Source organism: Scomber scombrus, chromosome 14 (genome assembly GCF_963691925.1).
Source record: "Scomber scombrus chromosome 14, fScoSco1.1, whole genome shotgun sequence".
NCBI lineage: Eukaryota > Metazoa > Chordata > Actinopteri > Scombriformes > Scombridae > Scomber > Scomber scombrus.
The window spans coordinates 24,356,671-24,374,326 of NC_084983.1; the positions used below are offsets into that span (position 1 = coordinate 24,356,671).

At 39.2% G+C, this 17,656-nt stretch overlaps 1 protein-coding gene across 1 annotated transcript in view; it reads left to right on the top strand.

Annotated features, from left to right (window-relative positions):
* stk32a (serine/threonine kinase 32A) overlaps positions 1-17,656 on the top strand; it is a 57,323-nt gene that overhangs the window by 38,418 nt on the left and 1,249 nt on the right. Inside the window, exons 6-10 of the mRNA XM_062432533.1 lie at positions 2,789-2,878; positions 4,023-4,126; positions 6,400-6,516; positions 8,511-8,636; positions 10,308-10,436. Coding sequence (XP_062288517.1) covers positions 2,789-2,878; positions 4,023-4,126; positions 6,400-6,516; positions 8,511-8,636; positions 10,308-10,436 — 566 coding nt within the window. The remainder of the gene's footprint in view (positions 1-2,788; positions 2,879-4,022; positions 4,127-6,399; positions 6,517-8,510; positions 8,637-10,307; positions 10,437-17,656) is intronic.

The following is a 17,656-nucleotide window of genomic DNA, read 5'->3' on the forward strand; positions in this document are numbered from 1 at the left end:
AGTTAGTTTATGTAGTTAAATGATGGATTGAAAGTAAGTTGTGACCACCATTGCTGAGACAGATGAGGTCCTGGACGTCGGTTGTGCTACAGAGAAGCAGAAGTGTGGAGATATACTGGACATGTATTGTGATATGATGATGAGCAACTGTAACTGCAGGGTTAAGTAGTGAAACATTTAAGTCACACACATCTTCATTGTCAACTAACAATGACAAAGAAGTACACTCACCGGCCACTTTATTAGGTACACCTTGCTAGTACTGGGTTGGACCCCATTTTGCCTTCAGAACTGCCTTAATCCTTCGTGGCATAGATTCAACAAGGTACTGGAAACATTCCTCAGAGAGTTTGGTCCATATTGACATGATAGCTCACTGGATATTTTCTCTTTTTCGGACCATTCTCTGTAAACCCTAGAGATGGTTGTGCGTGAAAATCCCAGTAGATCAGCAGTTTCTGAAATACTCAGACCAGCCCGTCTGGCACCAACAACCATGCCACGTTCAAAGTCACTTAAATCACCTTTCTTCCCCATTCTGATGCTCCGTTTGAACTGCAGCAGATTTTCTTGACCAAGTCTACATGCCTAAATGCATTGAGTTGCTGCCATGTGATTGGCTGATTAGAAATGTGCGTTAACGAGCAGTTGGACAGGTGTACCTAATAAAGTGGCCGGTGAGTGTATTTGGCTTCATTACTCCCACTTTGTGAAACAGGCCAGTTTAGTTCATGTAAGTGCAAGTGTGGATACTTAAAGTGGCCCACAGAAATCCATAATGGGACCATTAGCAAATGTATTTTTGGATGTACAGTACTGTGTGTGTTTTGTACTTGTCATTGGCAAAGGGGTTGTATTGAGGTAGCAGCAAGCAAAGAGAAATTATAAATAGAAGAGATATGCAGCAGTGTGATATAACCTAAGGATCAAATCTCTGTTAGATAACTAAGCCACCAGGAAACCTGCTGAACCATTGTTCAGCCAACACAGATTTCAACACTCACATAGGTAGCAATCGTTGGAGACAAACAGGGGTAAATTTCACTTTTAAATCAATAGATTCTATTTGATATTACTCTGCACTACATGTATTATTTGAACAAACTCTAATGTGTGAAGTGGTCATCTCACAAACAGTAACAGCAGCTTAACCCTTAGCAAGAAAAGGTGACAGCAGGAAATTGTACTTTAAAATAAACGAAACCAGTCTGATGACAAAATGTTACTCAATAGCAACAAACTGACTTTAAAAAAAAACATTCATTTTAATTTCTCTCTAGGAGTCAATTCAAAGTTGTATCTTTTGATCAGGAGTAGAGTCACTGGCTAATCCGCTCTGCAACTTCACAAAGAAATGTCCAAACTACACTTGTGAACTCTAAATATCTCATATTGAAAAATTGACAATTAATAAAACTGAAGCAAACCCATCAGTGTAAAAAACACTGCAGCAAAAGACTGCACTGCTCTTTATACTCACCAGACCAGAGAGCTTTCAATTGTGTGAAAGTGTTCAAAGCATATCTATCCAAGACCTTTTTTTTTGTTGCTTCTAGGTGCTATCGAGCCAGCAGCCCAACATTTTGATAGTTGCTGTCTGTTTCTTCCCCATGGCTACCGTAAAACCCCTGTCCTAAATCTGTCTTCTGCAAAGCTAAGAGAGATGAAGACAGAAAAGATAGAAGCGAGATAAGTATGTGACAGAGGCAGAATGAAAGGAGCTCCACTCTTACTCAAGCGCCACTTAAAGTCTGACGTTTCAGCCCTGCTGCACCTTTGTCACAGTTATCAGACTGCATTAACAATCGCTCCTTGCTTATGGGCAAAGCACCGCCCAATCTCTTCCCTTCTGTATCACCACACAGCGACACTCACACTCCAGAGTTTTGAACATAACATGTGAACACATTTCAATCAGCGAAGGGCTAGAGAAGCAAGAGCATGAAATAGTAAAAAAAACTTGAATAATAATGAGATGATAGAGGAAGATATAAGAGGCAAAAAAGTAAGAGATAGAGATAGAGAAGGTGAAGAAAGAGGGGTAAAAGGAGGACGAGAGAGAAGGTAGATTTTTTTCTTTTCTTACATTGACAGATTAGTGCCGGCAGTTTTCCTATCTTTAAGGCCCAGTGTCTTTGTGCAAATAAACTCTCTTTGACTAGCCAGCTCCTGCCTGCTTTGTATTCACCAACACTTATCTGTGTGTGTGTGTGTGTGTGTGTGTGTGTGCGTGCGTGCGTGTGTGTGTGTGTGTGTGTGCAAGTGTGGTCTTGCTGTATTGCGTTTGTGGGTTTTACCGGGGACATTCATTCATCCGAACAATCACTCTGCGGCAGAAACTCTCTTGCGCTTTCTTGCTCTCTCTCACTCAGTATGACACAGACATATACTGTACCATCAGCTCATTAGTGTGTGCTCAGTGTGCATGGCAAAGACCTGCGGCCATCTTGCAGCACATTGAGAAACAGGTTGATGGTTTGACTTTGAAAACCAGCAAGGTTGCCACTAAAGAAACCCAGGAAACTCTAAGTTAATTAGCTTTTGGTACCTTTTAATAATAAACATGTTAGAGCATTATGATTACATTATTAGCAAGCATTATTTCAGTGTGTTATGTTGTTTTTTTGTGAGCAACATACAGAGTAAGATACCTGCTATAACTTAAGACTGATGCTGTATAAGATCTCTGTGGTCTTAAAATTCATTCCCATCTCCTTGGATGTAAAGGGTTCACACAAGTGATACAAAGTAGAAATTACTCACTTTGTCACTTCTCTCTGTTCTACAGGACACGTCCATCTAACAGACTTCAACATCGCAGCCATTTTAAAGGAAGACCTAAAAGCGACGTCCATTGCTGGGACCAAGCCATATATGGGTAAGAAAACACATTTTTTGAAAAGTATTTAGATCAGCTTTAATTTGCAGAAATGTTTTAACATATCATACAGTAACACTTCCTTTAGAGACCAACATTTATCCTTTTCAGCACAGCTGCAGGTCTCCTCCTCAGGACTCATAAGTACAGTAGCGATCCAGTACAGATCCATGTGGTTTTAGCTCCTTAGACATCTGATATGAGCTAACAGGATTTCAGGGGAATATTAATGGCGAGGTGTGTGTGTGTGTCTGTCTTTTTCCTTAAAAAGTGTGTGTTCATGTTCATAAGTGACTACATTTCTGGCAAATACTCTGTGGTGTAACAGATAATTCATTGGTACTCTGGGAAAAACAACTCCCCCTCTCTCAGAAACCTCAGTAGATAAACTGCACTTTTCCTCCTCAGTGAGAAGGCAGAGCAAGCCTGCCACAAAGGAGAGGAGAGTGTGTATGTGTGTGTGTGTATCTCTGTGTGTGTATGTTTGTGTGAAAAGCTTTTCATCATAGAAACAACAACAAAAACTTGGCAGATAAGTGTGAAACTGGGCTAGTTATGGGCTCACTATGAAAAATGATACCATCCTTTTCAGTAAAGCCCGTTGCCAGTTTCTCGCAGTTCAGAAGAAGTAACAACAAATCTGAAATGTACAAGCCATTCATTCATTCAGGGTTTAACACGAACATTTCAGACATGCACCTCTTTATGTAAATGTGATGGTAATTGTACATGTTCTTCTCATGTCTGAATAAGCCTTGTCAACAAAAAGTCACAACAGCAATCTGACTGAGTGGGACTTTGTAATATTTTGTGACACTTTCAAGATCCACAGTCTCCTTCCCTACAATTTCAGTTTCATCCATGCTGACTGAATGGAAATAAGCAGCAGAATGTGCCATCTAATAAATGAGAAAACTCATTATAAGGAATTCCCTGTAAGAAGAGGATTCCTTGCCTTGACACTAGTTTTTAATTAGGCTTCAACAGCAAAATAAGTTTAAAATCCATCATGAGGTAGTATAAATATTGTGGAAGAATTGTGGCTCTCCATAACAGTCTCCTTTAACAGCTAGATGAAGCTACATTTTCCATGAAGGAAAAGGGTTATACTTGAGATAAACTACGCAAATTTTTTGTCTTTCAGCTCCTGAGCTTTTTCAGATCTTCGAGGGGCCCCACCCTGGCTACTCCTTCTCTGTCGACTGGTGGTCGCTGGGCATCACAGCCTACGAGCTACTAAGAGGACAGGTAACATCGGCACACACAGAGTACCATCACCACGACCACATCTCAGCTCTCTTCAGCGTGGTCTGGCACACTTTATAGCTGTGAATAATACATATGAGTGCGCTAAAACTGTCAGTAGGAAAGCAGAAATACAGCAAGACCTCAGCCTCCACAAAACAAAAGGGGGTCGAAAGCTCTAATTGAATTTTACATTTAAGATGACCTTACTGGGAAAGATGTTTAAATGTTTAGTCACGGTGTGAGACGAATCACTGGAGGAGAAAAAGAAAATATAATTTGAGTTATTTCGAGAGCCATATAATTGAAATAGATTTTCTGAAATATTATTCGTTTAATTTTTTGCTGGTCCCATCTGGAGGAGTTTAAATCTGATGTCACGGAAATATACACAGGACATAATGTTTTTTCTCTCAATCTCCTCAATATATCTGGCCATGTCTGAGCTAACAGCAGCAGTAGAATTTCCTCTCACATTTCAGTATGATGAATAATCAAATTACAGTAACCTCTGTCTACACTGACAAGGAAACAGAACATCTGAAACTGATCTGGAGCTGTCATGATTTGCTTATGAGATCCTTTCCTCTTTTTAGACACTTCACTGCACTCCCTCTCATACTTCTCCATAAACCGTGAGACCATTATTTTGCATCATAACTTTCCATTATGGTTTTCTAAAATGCTTTTCTTTCCTTTTCCTGACTCAACTTACCCAAACTGAAACATCTTAAGTCCTCCCTCAAGCTTTACCTGAAATGTTTTGTCCTCTTTCTGACTTCAATACAACATTTTACCTCTACCAAAATGCCTTACATCTTACGTGCTTTTCAAGTACTATTTAACCTTCATGCATTCAGGAGGGGATTGCTTAGCACACAATCACTCACCAAGAAATTACCTAGAGTGACAGAGATGTTTATTTCTTTTTTTCCATCCTCTAACTTTTGGAGTTTCTTCTATAATCCCTCTCATCGATAGTATGTAAGCCCTCTCCAAGACCTTATTTCAGCCTTCCCTCTGCACACCATCCTTACCATCTCCCAGACAATTCATTTCCACTTCATCCTTCTATCACCTGGGGGCTTTCTCCTATACCTTTCTGTGACAGCAACATTTCAAGACCATCTATAAAACATAAATCAGCCTTAAGGCATTGAAAACTGGCTTGTTGGATGTGCAGAATTATATTGCTGTTGAAAATGGAGAGCTAGCTCACTATTATCCAGCTTCAGGCACCTTTCAATCCCTTCTCAGCTTTTACTTCATCTTATCTCTCTCATAGGCTCTGAGCACATCTTATATCATTCATGCTTCACTCTCTGACCATTTAACCCTCTCTTACTAGCCATGCTTTCCTGCTGGGCCTAACCATTGGTTGCATATACAGGTTTAGGCACCTGAGTGTTTCTCCAAAATCCCAAATCAATCACTGTAACTTAAGGTATTTTCACACCTATACTTTGTTACTTTGGTCCGAATTAGTGGATGATCTGCTACATTGTTGCATTTTGCATGTGGGTCAGTTTGGTTTCATACAGGCAACATTTCAAGCGAAACCAAAATGTATCAACAAAAGCCACATGGGAGCTGTCACTGCGTAACCTCTGGGTTAGCTTTCCAAAATGAAATGGCAGAATTGATATCATCTCTGTAGTTGTGGTCATCATTTGGGCTACATACCAAGCCACAATATGTGGACAAAATGGCACATTTGCAAGCACTTCCAGGCCATGTCTCACAAACAATGTGTGGCTTCATGTTATGTGAAGATGTGCTGCCTTCAGTCAGCTGATGAGGAAAAGGCAACATATTCTGTTGCCATGCCAGGTCAACACTTAGTTGATATTTACATACAAAGCTCTTTCCCAGTCACATAATGTCCAGTGCAGTTGGCTACAGGAGCTGGTTTATTCCAAAATATGCAATGTTGGGTCGGATCGAGGTTTGATCACATTCATATCAACAAGAAGCGTACCAGAGTTTGTCTGTAACTGAACGGAGACCACCTCTTCAACAAGGTCTTGGTCCAGTTGTTTTGGTATGAGGAATAGCTGAATATATGACACATCCATAGTAATGAAGCATGGCAAAATAAACTTGAGTTCAGAGCAGCCAAAACGCTATCAGTAACACAGCCGGCAACCGGAAATGAGACAGTACGCTTACCACAGCAGGTCAGCAGCACATATTTATCAAAGAAACTCGGCAGTGCATGACTATGAATACAAGTTTCCTGTGACACAATATCTCCTTCTTTCATCTCCCTGTTTCAGAGACCATATGTGATGAGATCAAGCACCCCGGCTAATGAGATCCTTCAGACGTTTCACAAGGTCCATCCAAGTTACCCAGCAGCCTGGTCTTTGGAAATGAAGTCTCTTCTCAGAAAGGTAAAGGAATGGCACAGGCATAATGCATTTATGTCACCTTTTTTATGTGATACAACACCATTAAGTGCCAAAAATAACCATGCCTGCTATGAATAAAATCACAATCACAGATCCATACAACAGCCAACCATTGCAATATGTGCCAAATGGAGGTTCCTCAAATGAGTATACATACATAGCTTGACATCTAGGATGTTAACACCCCTCTGAACTAAGCCTAGGGGGGTAACATAAAAACAGTACATTCACCTCATTTATTGCACAGATTTTTTTATTTCTGTTTCATTGCATGCTCGTGTGTGCTGGGTTAGTTAATATTACACAGTCCCCAAAAAGTATTGCTTCATGCTTCTCCTCTCTTTATCCTTCAAGGGTCTATAAAATAATTTTGCCTTAATTGTCTCTTATTCTATTTTGGCAATCAATTGCACCAGCTACTCTTTGTTTAGAAATCTTGTCAGTGTTTTTCCTCATGTGAACACTCAGTGGCAGACACAGATTGTTTAATCTGTGCTGCTGCATAGTGAACATGCTATCATTTACAGTGGCATTATGTGCATGCCATCTAAAAGTAACACTTACCAGGGCTAAGGAACTGAAGGAACTCTGTTGTAAAATTCTGAGTGCATGCCAAGCTCTTCTCAAATGTGGGTGGTTGAGTGTCACCTTGTGCAACAGATGTTTTTTTAATATGCGTCCACCACACCTCCAGAATGTACTGTAATAGTTATTTATTTCCACCTGCACTTGCCAACTCCCTGATGGCAAAATTTAACTTCAAAACCCCAATACTCCAATGTGAAATGAAATGTTATTAATATATGTCAAACAAGGCAGCCGCAAGATCTAATGTTTGCAAGTCTAGCTTTTGTTTTACTTGCTACTTTGTAGTTTATAGTTGGTATTTTTCTCTTAAATTTCAGTTCATTATTTCCTGTGGGCAGACAATTATTAATGATTGACACCACCACTTAATAAGGGTAACTAAGGTGCATCTAAAGAATCTTGATATGGGGTTGACTTTCATTATCACAGCCCTATTCTGTATATAATCAGTTTATTTGTACATGCAAATCTTGTAGCATGCAGCACAGCTTTAGAATTATAATCATATTGATGTACAATCAGTATTCAAAAGCAGAAAGGTGTGATGTTGGTGAAGAACAGTGACTCGTTAACTGTTACATAGATAAATAAATACACAAAGCGGCAGGATCTCACAAACAAAGTGCAAGGACACAGAACAATACCTTGGTATTGAAAAATTAAAGATTGTTCACAACAGTCCTAAATTACTACAACAGAGATGTATATTCTTTACATTTAATGTAATTAGCATATTATTTAATCTCAAAAGTCAAACCATAATTAACTGTCACAAGCAATCTATTATTCTTTGTGTTATTAAGCTTCTTGCAAAGCCAATAAACACACTGTTGCTGTAGCATTTTGGGTTTTTGTCTTGGCAGCGATCCACTGCAGTCAAACTGTTGCATTGCTTCGTGCTCAGACTCCTCGTACCTCATTGGCATTCAAGTCGCATGTGTAAATGTGTGTGTGTGTGTGTGTACGAGGGAGTGAAAGGGAGTGTGTGTGTGTGTGTGTGTGTGTGTGTGTGTGTGTGTGAGTTTGTGAGAGAGAGAGAGAGAGTGACAGAGAGAAAGAGAGTGATGGATGTAAAGAGAATCTTAGGGGAGAATTCCATGCTCGATATATTTGTCCTTTATCCTTCACACTTCACAACCCGCTGAATTCTCCTCATCACCTATATGTATCTCATTTTCTTTACCTCTCCTTCTGCCCCCTCTCTCTGTCACTCTTTATCTCCTTCTGCCTCCATCCTCCCCTCAATATCTCCCAACTCCAACTACTTTGTCCTCATATCCTCATTCTCAGACACATCCTTAAGGGCAAATATGTGCTTCTCTCTCAGCGGGACTCTGCCTCCAACTTTCAGCCATGCCTGGCAACTCTAATCCTTTTGTCCCCTTCAGTTGCTGTGCATAGATGTCCAGAAGCGCATATCCTGTCTAGCAGAGCTACAGGATCTGGACTACATGTCAGACGTCAACTGGGATGCTGTGGTCAGCAAACAGCTTCCTCCAGGCTTTATTCCCAATGTGAGTATCAGAAATAAACTGAGCGCTGCTACCCAACAAAATGTTCAAACCTGAATTGAACAGAACATTTTGTATCTTGCTTTATTGTGTTGCTAATCAGATCATATATACTTTATCTGATCCACCACACTGACCAATGCTTTATTAACAAAAATATAGTAAACAGAAAAAAAGGAAAGTATACCATGATGAATATATCATCTGTAGATGCTTTTATCCAAACTGCCTGCCATACCTTTCCCACACCCATATAAACCCCTATGGGGCGAACATGCAGGGGGAAATATGTAGCCAGGTCTACCCACTCTTTATCTAATCCTTTCTTTGAAGCTGTAGACACCGCCCCCTGCTGGCCTGAGCTGGATCTTCCACTACAGAGTATACAGACATCCTGACAGACTGTACAGATGTAGAGTCAGACAAAGTAGCACACATATGTGCATGTCTCTTATATATAGACAAAGGCAGAAAAGTCCTCTGCACATGGTCTCTGAATATTTATTATGAGTTTGAGAAAGTTACATGTAATAATATTATTAGGCAGGAAGTTCAGCTGTTCGGTTGGCAAGCTGATGCACTGTTCTCTGCCTGTGGTGTCAGGTTGTTACAGAAGCCACACTGATATACTGTCCCCAGTTTCAAGGATAGAAACTATAAAGGAGAAAAGAGAGCCTACTACTGTCAAGAGTCTAGATCATTTCTAATAGTTCATTTGAATCAGTCTCATACAATTGCCATTTTAGGAAAAAACATAGCAGCTGTCATTGGGGTATTTTAATAAAACTAGATTTATAACTCCTCTTAAAACAGTTAATCTGTTACATTTTATGTGTACAGGCATGATAGATCGGTTCAGGTCCAGTAGTAACAGATATAATAACCATAGCTCTGTTTTACTTGACTCATTGTTAGTCACAATGATGCAACGATTACGCAATACAAAAATATCCTGTATTATTGTGGCAAGGTGACACTAGCAGTCATTGCTTTCTACCAGAGCTGAATAAATGCAGAATAAATAATGAGTGCTGTGAGTGAATAGATGACTAAGTGACTTCATCTAATTCCAGTAAAAGTCTATAGCGACTGCAGAGCAGCGGGTATCCCCAGCGGCAAGGCTGGCACAGCAGAGGAAAAAACACAGAGGATCGATAGGGAATTGACAATGTCTCTCTATCTAATTACAGTCCTTTCCTCTGTCTTTAGTCCCTTACAGACTATTAATGTTTGGACATGAAGGGAAAACGCAGCCCTTATGTTTTGTTTTCCAACCCAGTGTGTTTAAGGGTTTGGTCCCATTTGAATCTTGATCCTTGCTGTAGAATAAAAGCATGAATCGCATAGTCCTGTAATGATTTGCAAAATTTGTCAAAGGTCTTTCCAACAAAACGTTGGGTGGTGCATTCAAATGTTAAAAACCTTTTATTTTCACATTGCAGTTGGATAGTCTACAGTGATTTAGTGTGGTGCAGAAACATCTCGACAATAACTGACTGTCATCAAGCGTTCATGCTATCAAACTCATGAGAATCTCAGAGAATTCAAGTGTAGTCTTAGCATTCAGGTTACTTATATGTTGTGGCAGGTATCTGTAAATATTTCATGAATGTGATTCAATATTTAACCCCTTGTTTTTTACATGAGTGCCTGTATGTGTATGTGACTTCACAGAGGCGGAGACTAAACTGTGATCCTACATTTGAGCTGGAAGAAATGATCCTGGAGTCCAAGCCTCTTCACAAGAAGAAGAAAAGGCTTGCTAGGAAGACCAGGGACCAGGGATCTGATGGATCTCCACAGGTAAAGCTTTAGAAACAGTTAATACAGTGAGTATATATCACAAGATTATATATATCACACAAGAGGGATGAAAAGGTTTTGTTCTAAAATGAGACACCTGTCACTTAAAACAGTAGTAAATGAATACTGTTGAAGAGACAGTGGAAAACATAACTGAGGTTCCATATGATAAAATCACTTTTATAGACCAGATCATTCATAATTTAGGCACAATGCACTTCATGCTTTTTTCAATCCCACTGTTAAAAAACAATATGATATAATATAAATATGAATTTAAGCTCAATTATAGGTTGGTTTCTCCTGCTCTCAGTGGATCAAGTATGCCTCTTAAAGGCGTCTCTCCCTCTCAGCGTTCATCATTACTCATTAATGAAAGCTGACCGGCGGTTCCATTTGGCCCAGTTACAGGTGATAAGTTGCTTCTTGGTTTTTCTTTTAAATGTGCCTGGAGTGCTATTAAGAATGTCGAGGACACATTTCAGAGCTCTGTCCTCTGTCACCTTCATCAGAATAAATGGGCCAATTGCCTGCTGCGTGTATGGGGAAGGCAAATAATGCAATCACCTAGCTTTTTAAATTTTATTGCCAGTCTTTCACTCCGGCCACATAAATCAGCTGTTGTCCTCTGGGTGTTTAATACAAAACAGAGAGGAAAGCACTGAAAGGTTAATTGGCCCGTCTGGTCAAATGAGACATTCGAGGAACACAGACATATACACACACCACACATGACACACAAGAGCTGATCAGTGCTGTCTTAACTAAATTAACTGTAGCTCAAGTCATTTGCATTTACTTGCATCTTATATCCAACCAAGACATAGTTTGTGTGCTTTTACAAGAAATAATGCAATAGTATGTTATGGATCAGGTCACTATTCTACATCATTGCACCGCACCATTAAAAATTGCCTTTACACGTGTAGTATGCACAAAAGTTAATATGTTTGGAATTGATCCCAATCAAAACATTACAACAGTTTATTGGACTCTATTCTAACAGAAGTGAAGCAAGGTGTGTGATCTTGAATCTAGAGCACAAACCGTGCCAGCTTACAATAAGGAGTCAAAGCTGGCCCAAAGTGTGCCATGTTTTATGAAAGCTGACAGCTGCTTGTGGAGGCTTGCCTTTGTATATCACTGATATTTCACTGTGCACCCAGACAACATTTGTCATCCCTTGGACTATTCAGACAAAGAGATCTCCTATTCTAATGAAATAGTAGCCTTTCAGAAAAACCTGGTTTATGTTTTTGGAGACAGATGAACAAACAGTGTGCATTCAGAATAAGGGAAACTGACATTAAGTTAATAAAATGGATGTGTACTCTTGTTGCATGCATTTCCTTATTAAATCACCTTATCTAGTGTTTGACTAATGTAGGGCTGTAATCAAACTATTTCTGTTGAGTCCAAGATGTTTAGTTGAGTTTAAGTCAATAATATGCTAAAAGCCAGAAAAACCCAAAGTCTTAAGAACAATACTAATAATGTTCAGCCTAAGACAAAAGAGCAGTGCACACACGCTTATTAAAAATTGACATCTTCGCTTGGCACGTCTTTCACATGAACAGGAAGAAGGCCACTCCAGAGATTTCTAAAATTGTCTTCAACAACATTTAGTATGTGAGAGTTTTTACACACATTAGTGACGTGTATTAGTGGTGAACAGATCCAGTGGTTAAGATTTGCTGAACTTTCTTGAGGAGATCAAAAGGAAAACGTTATAGAAATACATTTATAGCCTTAGACAAAAATAGTGCAGAAGATTTTAAGCATGTGCAGAGTGCTAAGATAAATGTTTAATGGAAAGGGGGGAAAAGTGACATGTTACTTTAAATAGCTTACATATTGTAGTTGGCAGTGTACAGTATACACGAATCAGTCAAAACATTAAAACCACCTGCGTAACATTGTGTAGGTCTCCCTCATACCACCAACCAGCTCTGACCCATCAGGGCATGGACTCCAAAAGACCTCTGAAGGTGTCTTCTGGTATCTGGCATCAAGATGTTAGTAGTAGATCCTTTAAGTCTGTTGCAAGGTGGGGCCTCCATGTATCAGACTTGTTCAACACATCCCACAGATGCTCAATCAGATTGAGACATGGGGAATTTGGAGGCCAAGATATAAAACCTCCAACTATTTCTCATGTTCCTCATAACCATTCCTAAACAAGATTTGCAGTGTTGCATTATCCTGCTGATAGAGGCCACTGCCATTAAGGAATATCGTTGCCATAAAAGGGGTGTACTTGGTCTGCCACAATGTTTACGTAGGTGGTACATGTCAAAGTAACATCCAAATGAATGCCAGGACCCAGAGTTTCCCAGCAGAACATTGCTCAGAGCATCACACTGCCTCTGCTGGCTGTCCTTCTTCCTATAGTGCATCCTGGGGCCCATCTCTTTGCCAAGTAAATGATGCAAACGCACCGGGCTCTAAATGAAAACATCATACATCAGACCAGGCCACCCTCTTCCATTGTTCCATGGTCCAGTTCTGATGTTGCTGTGCACTTTCAGCAGAGTACAGTGGTCAGCATGGGCACTCTGACTGATCTGCAGCTATGCAGCCTCATACTCAGCATGCACTGTGTACTGTCATTTGTCTATCATATCCAGTATTCACTTTTGTCCTACAGTAGCTCTTCTGTGGGATCAGACTAGATAGGGTAGCCTTTGTTTCCCACGCACATCATTCAGTCCTGATTGCCCATGACCATGTCACAGTGCGTCAGTTATCCTTCCTTGGACCACCCCACAAGACTCACTTTTACGTCTCCATTTTAATGAGATAATCAGTGTTATTCACTTCACCTGTTTTACTGTTTTGGCTGATCGGTGCATACAGCCTGTTCAAATACATAGTAATGAATACATATCTTGAGGTGCTCTATTAGCCTTGAACAAATCTCCCTTTGTCTGTAGCTTATTCAGAACGCTGATCCTGTGCTGGCATATTTACATTAGTTCCTGACTTGTTATTGAACTGACTTCAACATTCTTCTTCTTATTGTTTATCTAGGGTTTTTGGTGGATTTATCCCTGAGCTTTCTGTCCTTCTTGTACCCTGCTATTTTGTACAGATTTTTGTTACATACTGGTTTGTATATTTAACTGGCTCTAGCCAAGGTGTAGGTGAAACCTTGGAGGGATTGTATCCAATGTTTTCAGTGAATGGCGTCCAGCTAATCAGCTAAATACCACTCCTTCATTCCTTCGCAGCCAAAGACAAGTCTTTGGGTCCAAAAATGCTTTTAAGAGGAATTATCAAAATGTCATATAGTGAAGTACAATATTAACACTGTTTACCTTTATTTCAAAATCATTGGTTTGCTGTGTTATTTATTATTCATTTCAAGTTGTTATATTAGCAGCATGTGCTGATTTGTCTGCCTGCAAAGGAGAATACTTGCTTAACTGTCTATAAATACCAGTTTGTATTTATGTAATGCTTTACCATATCCATTTAAAAAGGACCTGTGGGGCCACTTGTGATCGAACATTTGGTGTGTGTGAGAGAGAAGGAGAGAGGGAGTCTGTGCAGTTTGTGAAGCATAACAAATCAATATTGAATTAAGACATTTAGCCGCCCTAATGCCTGTCCCAGACCGCTTCCTTTTCATTACCCTGCAGCTGCTCTGTATTCTTTTTGCATATTCCTCCTCCCCGTTCCCCTGTTCTCTTTGCAACCTTCTTTCCCATCCCATCCCTTGTCCTCAGACCCCTACCACAATGCTGTCTAATTGTCACCCTCACTCCCCATACAGCATATGTCCCCTTCCTCATCCATTTTTCTAAGTCCTCTTATATCTCTCTACCCCCCCCCCCCCCCCCCCCATGTTACTGCCACGCTCATAATGTAGCACGGAATTAGCTCAATTAAATCACTGATAATATACAGCAGAAATGTGGATGCATGCTTTGAGAACAAAATAATTTGGTGCACTGCCATCACACACACCCACATCTCTCTAATGAGTAATTTCATTCAGGATTACTATTAACTAAATGCACACTATCTAACATAATGTATGTATATAATTTACACCAAGGTACATTCAAAATAAAAATAGTACAGAGCAAGAAAGTACATATGTGTACTTGTGCATGTATGTGTGTGTCTGGATGGAGCTCAGAATACATTATAGCCATCTTATGGCCCCCTTGTAATGCCATAGAGTGAAGATGATGTGTATGATTGGGTTTTTTAAAATCACAGAAAACTTGTGCTATTTGAATTAAGTTTGCAAAAATACTTTTCATTGGCATACAGAATTTAATTAAAGACCAATTTAGAGTAATAAACTAAAGCATTAGTATTTCTCTGTGTTTAGAAAGGTTGCTATAGTGTCACCCCAAGTTGTTGCTATGGTACATTTTGTGTGTGGCAGGGTGTGGTTAGATGGTTGTTAGGCTTTAATTGTTACTGTGTTTCCAAGTGGTACCTAGGTGGCAGCCAGGGTGTTCCACATAATAGCCAGAAGGGTTTATTTGGGAGCTTTATCATGCTGAATGTTTTATATGGTTGCCAGGTCTTGTGATTATAGGTGGTTGTGAGAGGTTTAAGAGAGGCTGTCAGAGAGTGTTGCATGATTGTGTTGTAGAGTTTCACTTTGGAGAGAGACAAACAAAAACTGGGTTTAAATGTTTTGGTTCAATGGAAAGGAAAGTTCACAAAGACTGATTTTTTTTTTCTCACACCATCCAGTAGTCAAATACATCAGAAGAATAATTTATGCTTACTTCAAGCCTCTCTGTTTTAGTGCACCTGTAAGTAAGTGACAGTAAGTGCTCCACAGAGGATGAGATAAAAAAAAATAATATGATTTATATGTTTGTTTTTGTTTTTCCGAACTGAAAAGAAGAGAAGAAGAGTCAAACTTGAAATGTATATATGAAAAATGTATAAAATATATAAAAAGAGTAGCAGTGAACTATTAACAGTCTGAATTAAATGTGTAGCTCAGCATTCTTCCCAAGTTGTTCCCATCATTCTCTTCAAGAAAAAAAGTAAATGTTATGAAAATACATGCTTGCTGCTAATATAAATGATGGGAAATTGCTCAGCATTAGAGATAAAGTAGTCAGTGGAAAGACACACAGAGCTGCAAAGGTATCTGGAGATACAGCTGCAGTATTAATTAAGTGCAGAGTCATATCTTCTCTTCGGTTTATTTTTTGAATGCATAATGTTTGTAGCTGAACAAGTAGAGTTTGTTTTATAGATTTTTAATGATGAAGCTCAGCTTAAAATGTTGACATAAAATATATCTGCAGTGCACTGTTCAAATTATGGACTGAACACCCCCCCCCCCCAACCCCCCACCCCCACAATAAGGCATTATTCCCTATAAGAAGGATATGAAAAAACTGAATTTATATGAACTTTAATTTTTGTGAAAAATATATTCCATGTTGCTCTTTTAAAGTCCACAGCACATGATTTATGTCATGTATTTATCTGGTGTGGAGTGGGTTTAAACAATAAAGCATGGGAAATAAAAAAAACATACCATCTATTTATATCTATTATGTCATTCATAAAACATTTAAAATTGAGTCCATGATCTAAAGGTGGTAGTTGTATAATTAATGTATATTTGTATATATAATTTAATGGGAACTTCTGCACACTCATACAGGGTTCATCACATGCGGTGCTTTTTGTACAGTGTCCTTAATGTATAAATCAGGGCTTCTTTAAATTACTGAGGTATTATTTATTTTATTATACAAAATATTAATGTGACGTAATTCCTATTTCAATTACTATTTACATCAGCAGTCACATTACAAAAAAAAAAACTGGCCTAAAGCTTGAGACAGAAACACAGTAAGCCAAGACAAAGACGTTGAGAAATGTCCAGCAGAGAACTCCCTGTTGGTTTGGCTCATTAAATGTAAAGTTTAATCTAGCAAGTGGAACAATTAGCTTCTGAACTGCCTTTTTAAATATATGAAATAAAGAGAGAGAGGCAGAGACAGAGAGAGAGGTGGATTGTCCGCAATTTAAGCATTGTTATTATTCATCATTGGCAGAGGGTTCTTTTGGCTTCATACATGGATGCAGTTTCCAGCAAGCCTCCTCTCAAACCTTTACTCCCTATCTCATCCATCCATCCCTACCAACAATCCTGAACAGAGGGAATCTACAGTCCAAATCTGAAATTGCCCTTCAGAACCATGATTTATCAGACTAGATTGTGTTCTGAGACAAAGATGATTAAAAGATCCTTCAGCAAAAAATCTACGGTTTATTTTCTGTTATTTTTTTCCAGGCCCCTGATTCATACTGTAAATTAATAGCAACCAACAGTAATTGCTTTCTTCCACAGCAAGACAGAGATGGAGAAAAATTAATTACAGACTACAGATTCCCAATTGCCAAGACAGAGAGCAGCAAGGAGATGCACGACACTTTGATTCAGTGACTACAGAAGCCAAAGCCTGGTGAAAGCCAAAGTGTGGTTACACAAACCTAATAAAGAATCTTGTATGGCTGAACAACTTTGCTGAGGTTGCACAAACAAGAATAAAGTGACAGAATATACGACAATTTTGACAGATTTTACATGAGACCTTATTTACACTTCACTTCACTTCATTTAATGTGTCTTGGGCAGTTTGGATAGCTATCCAGTATCAAAAAAGACATACAACAAAGAAGATTTAGAGATAGACTAAAATCTTATTGCTCAAACCAACATGGTGAGGTGGTCCGCAGGTGTTTTAAGACACATTTTAGGCAAGCTTATGTGTCTTAGAGAGATATATGCTTCAGCTTTACAGAAGTACTGTATGTCAAGTGAACTGTGGGATTAACTTCTACTGAATGTGTCCCCTGTAAAGCAGCTGAAATACCACTGAAATTAGCCAAATTTCTCCCTGTTTCATTTAAACATCAGCGCAACCACAAAGTAATCTGTAGGCATGAGTGGAAAGTCCACGAGGGTAGGGCTGGGCAATTAATCGAAATCGACATTTAGAAAAACTCTAATCGACTTAATCTTGCTCATGTCAATTAATCGTGGTGTTCACTGTTGCCATGACAGTAAAGGTTGCGTATCTTTAAGGAATTTGAAAACTTGTCTCCAGTGATCATTTTAACCCAAACCATGATCTTTAAATAGTTCTAATCAAGTGGGTTCTGTGCCTAAACTAGACATTAACCACAGAAGGTCCCAAGTGGTCAAGTTGTGGTGTATTATTTTG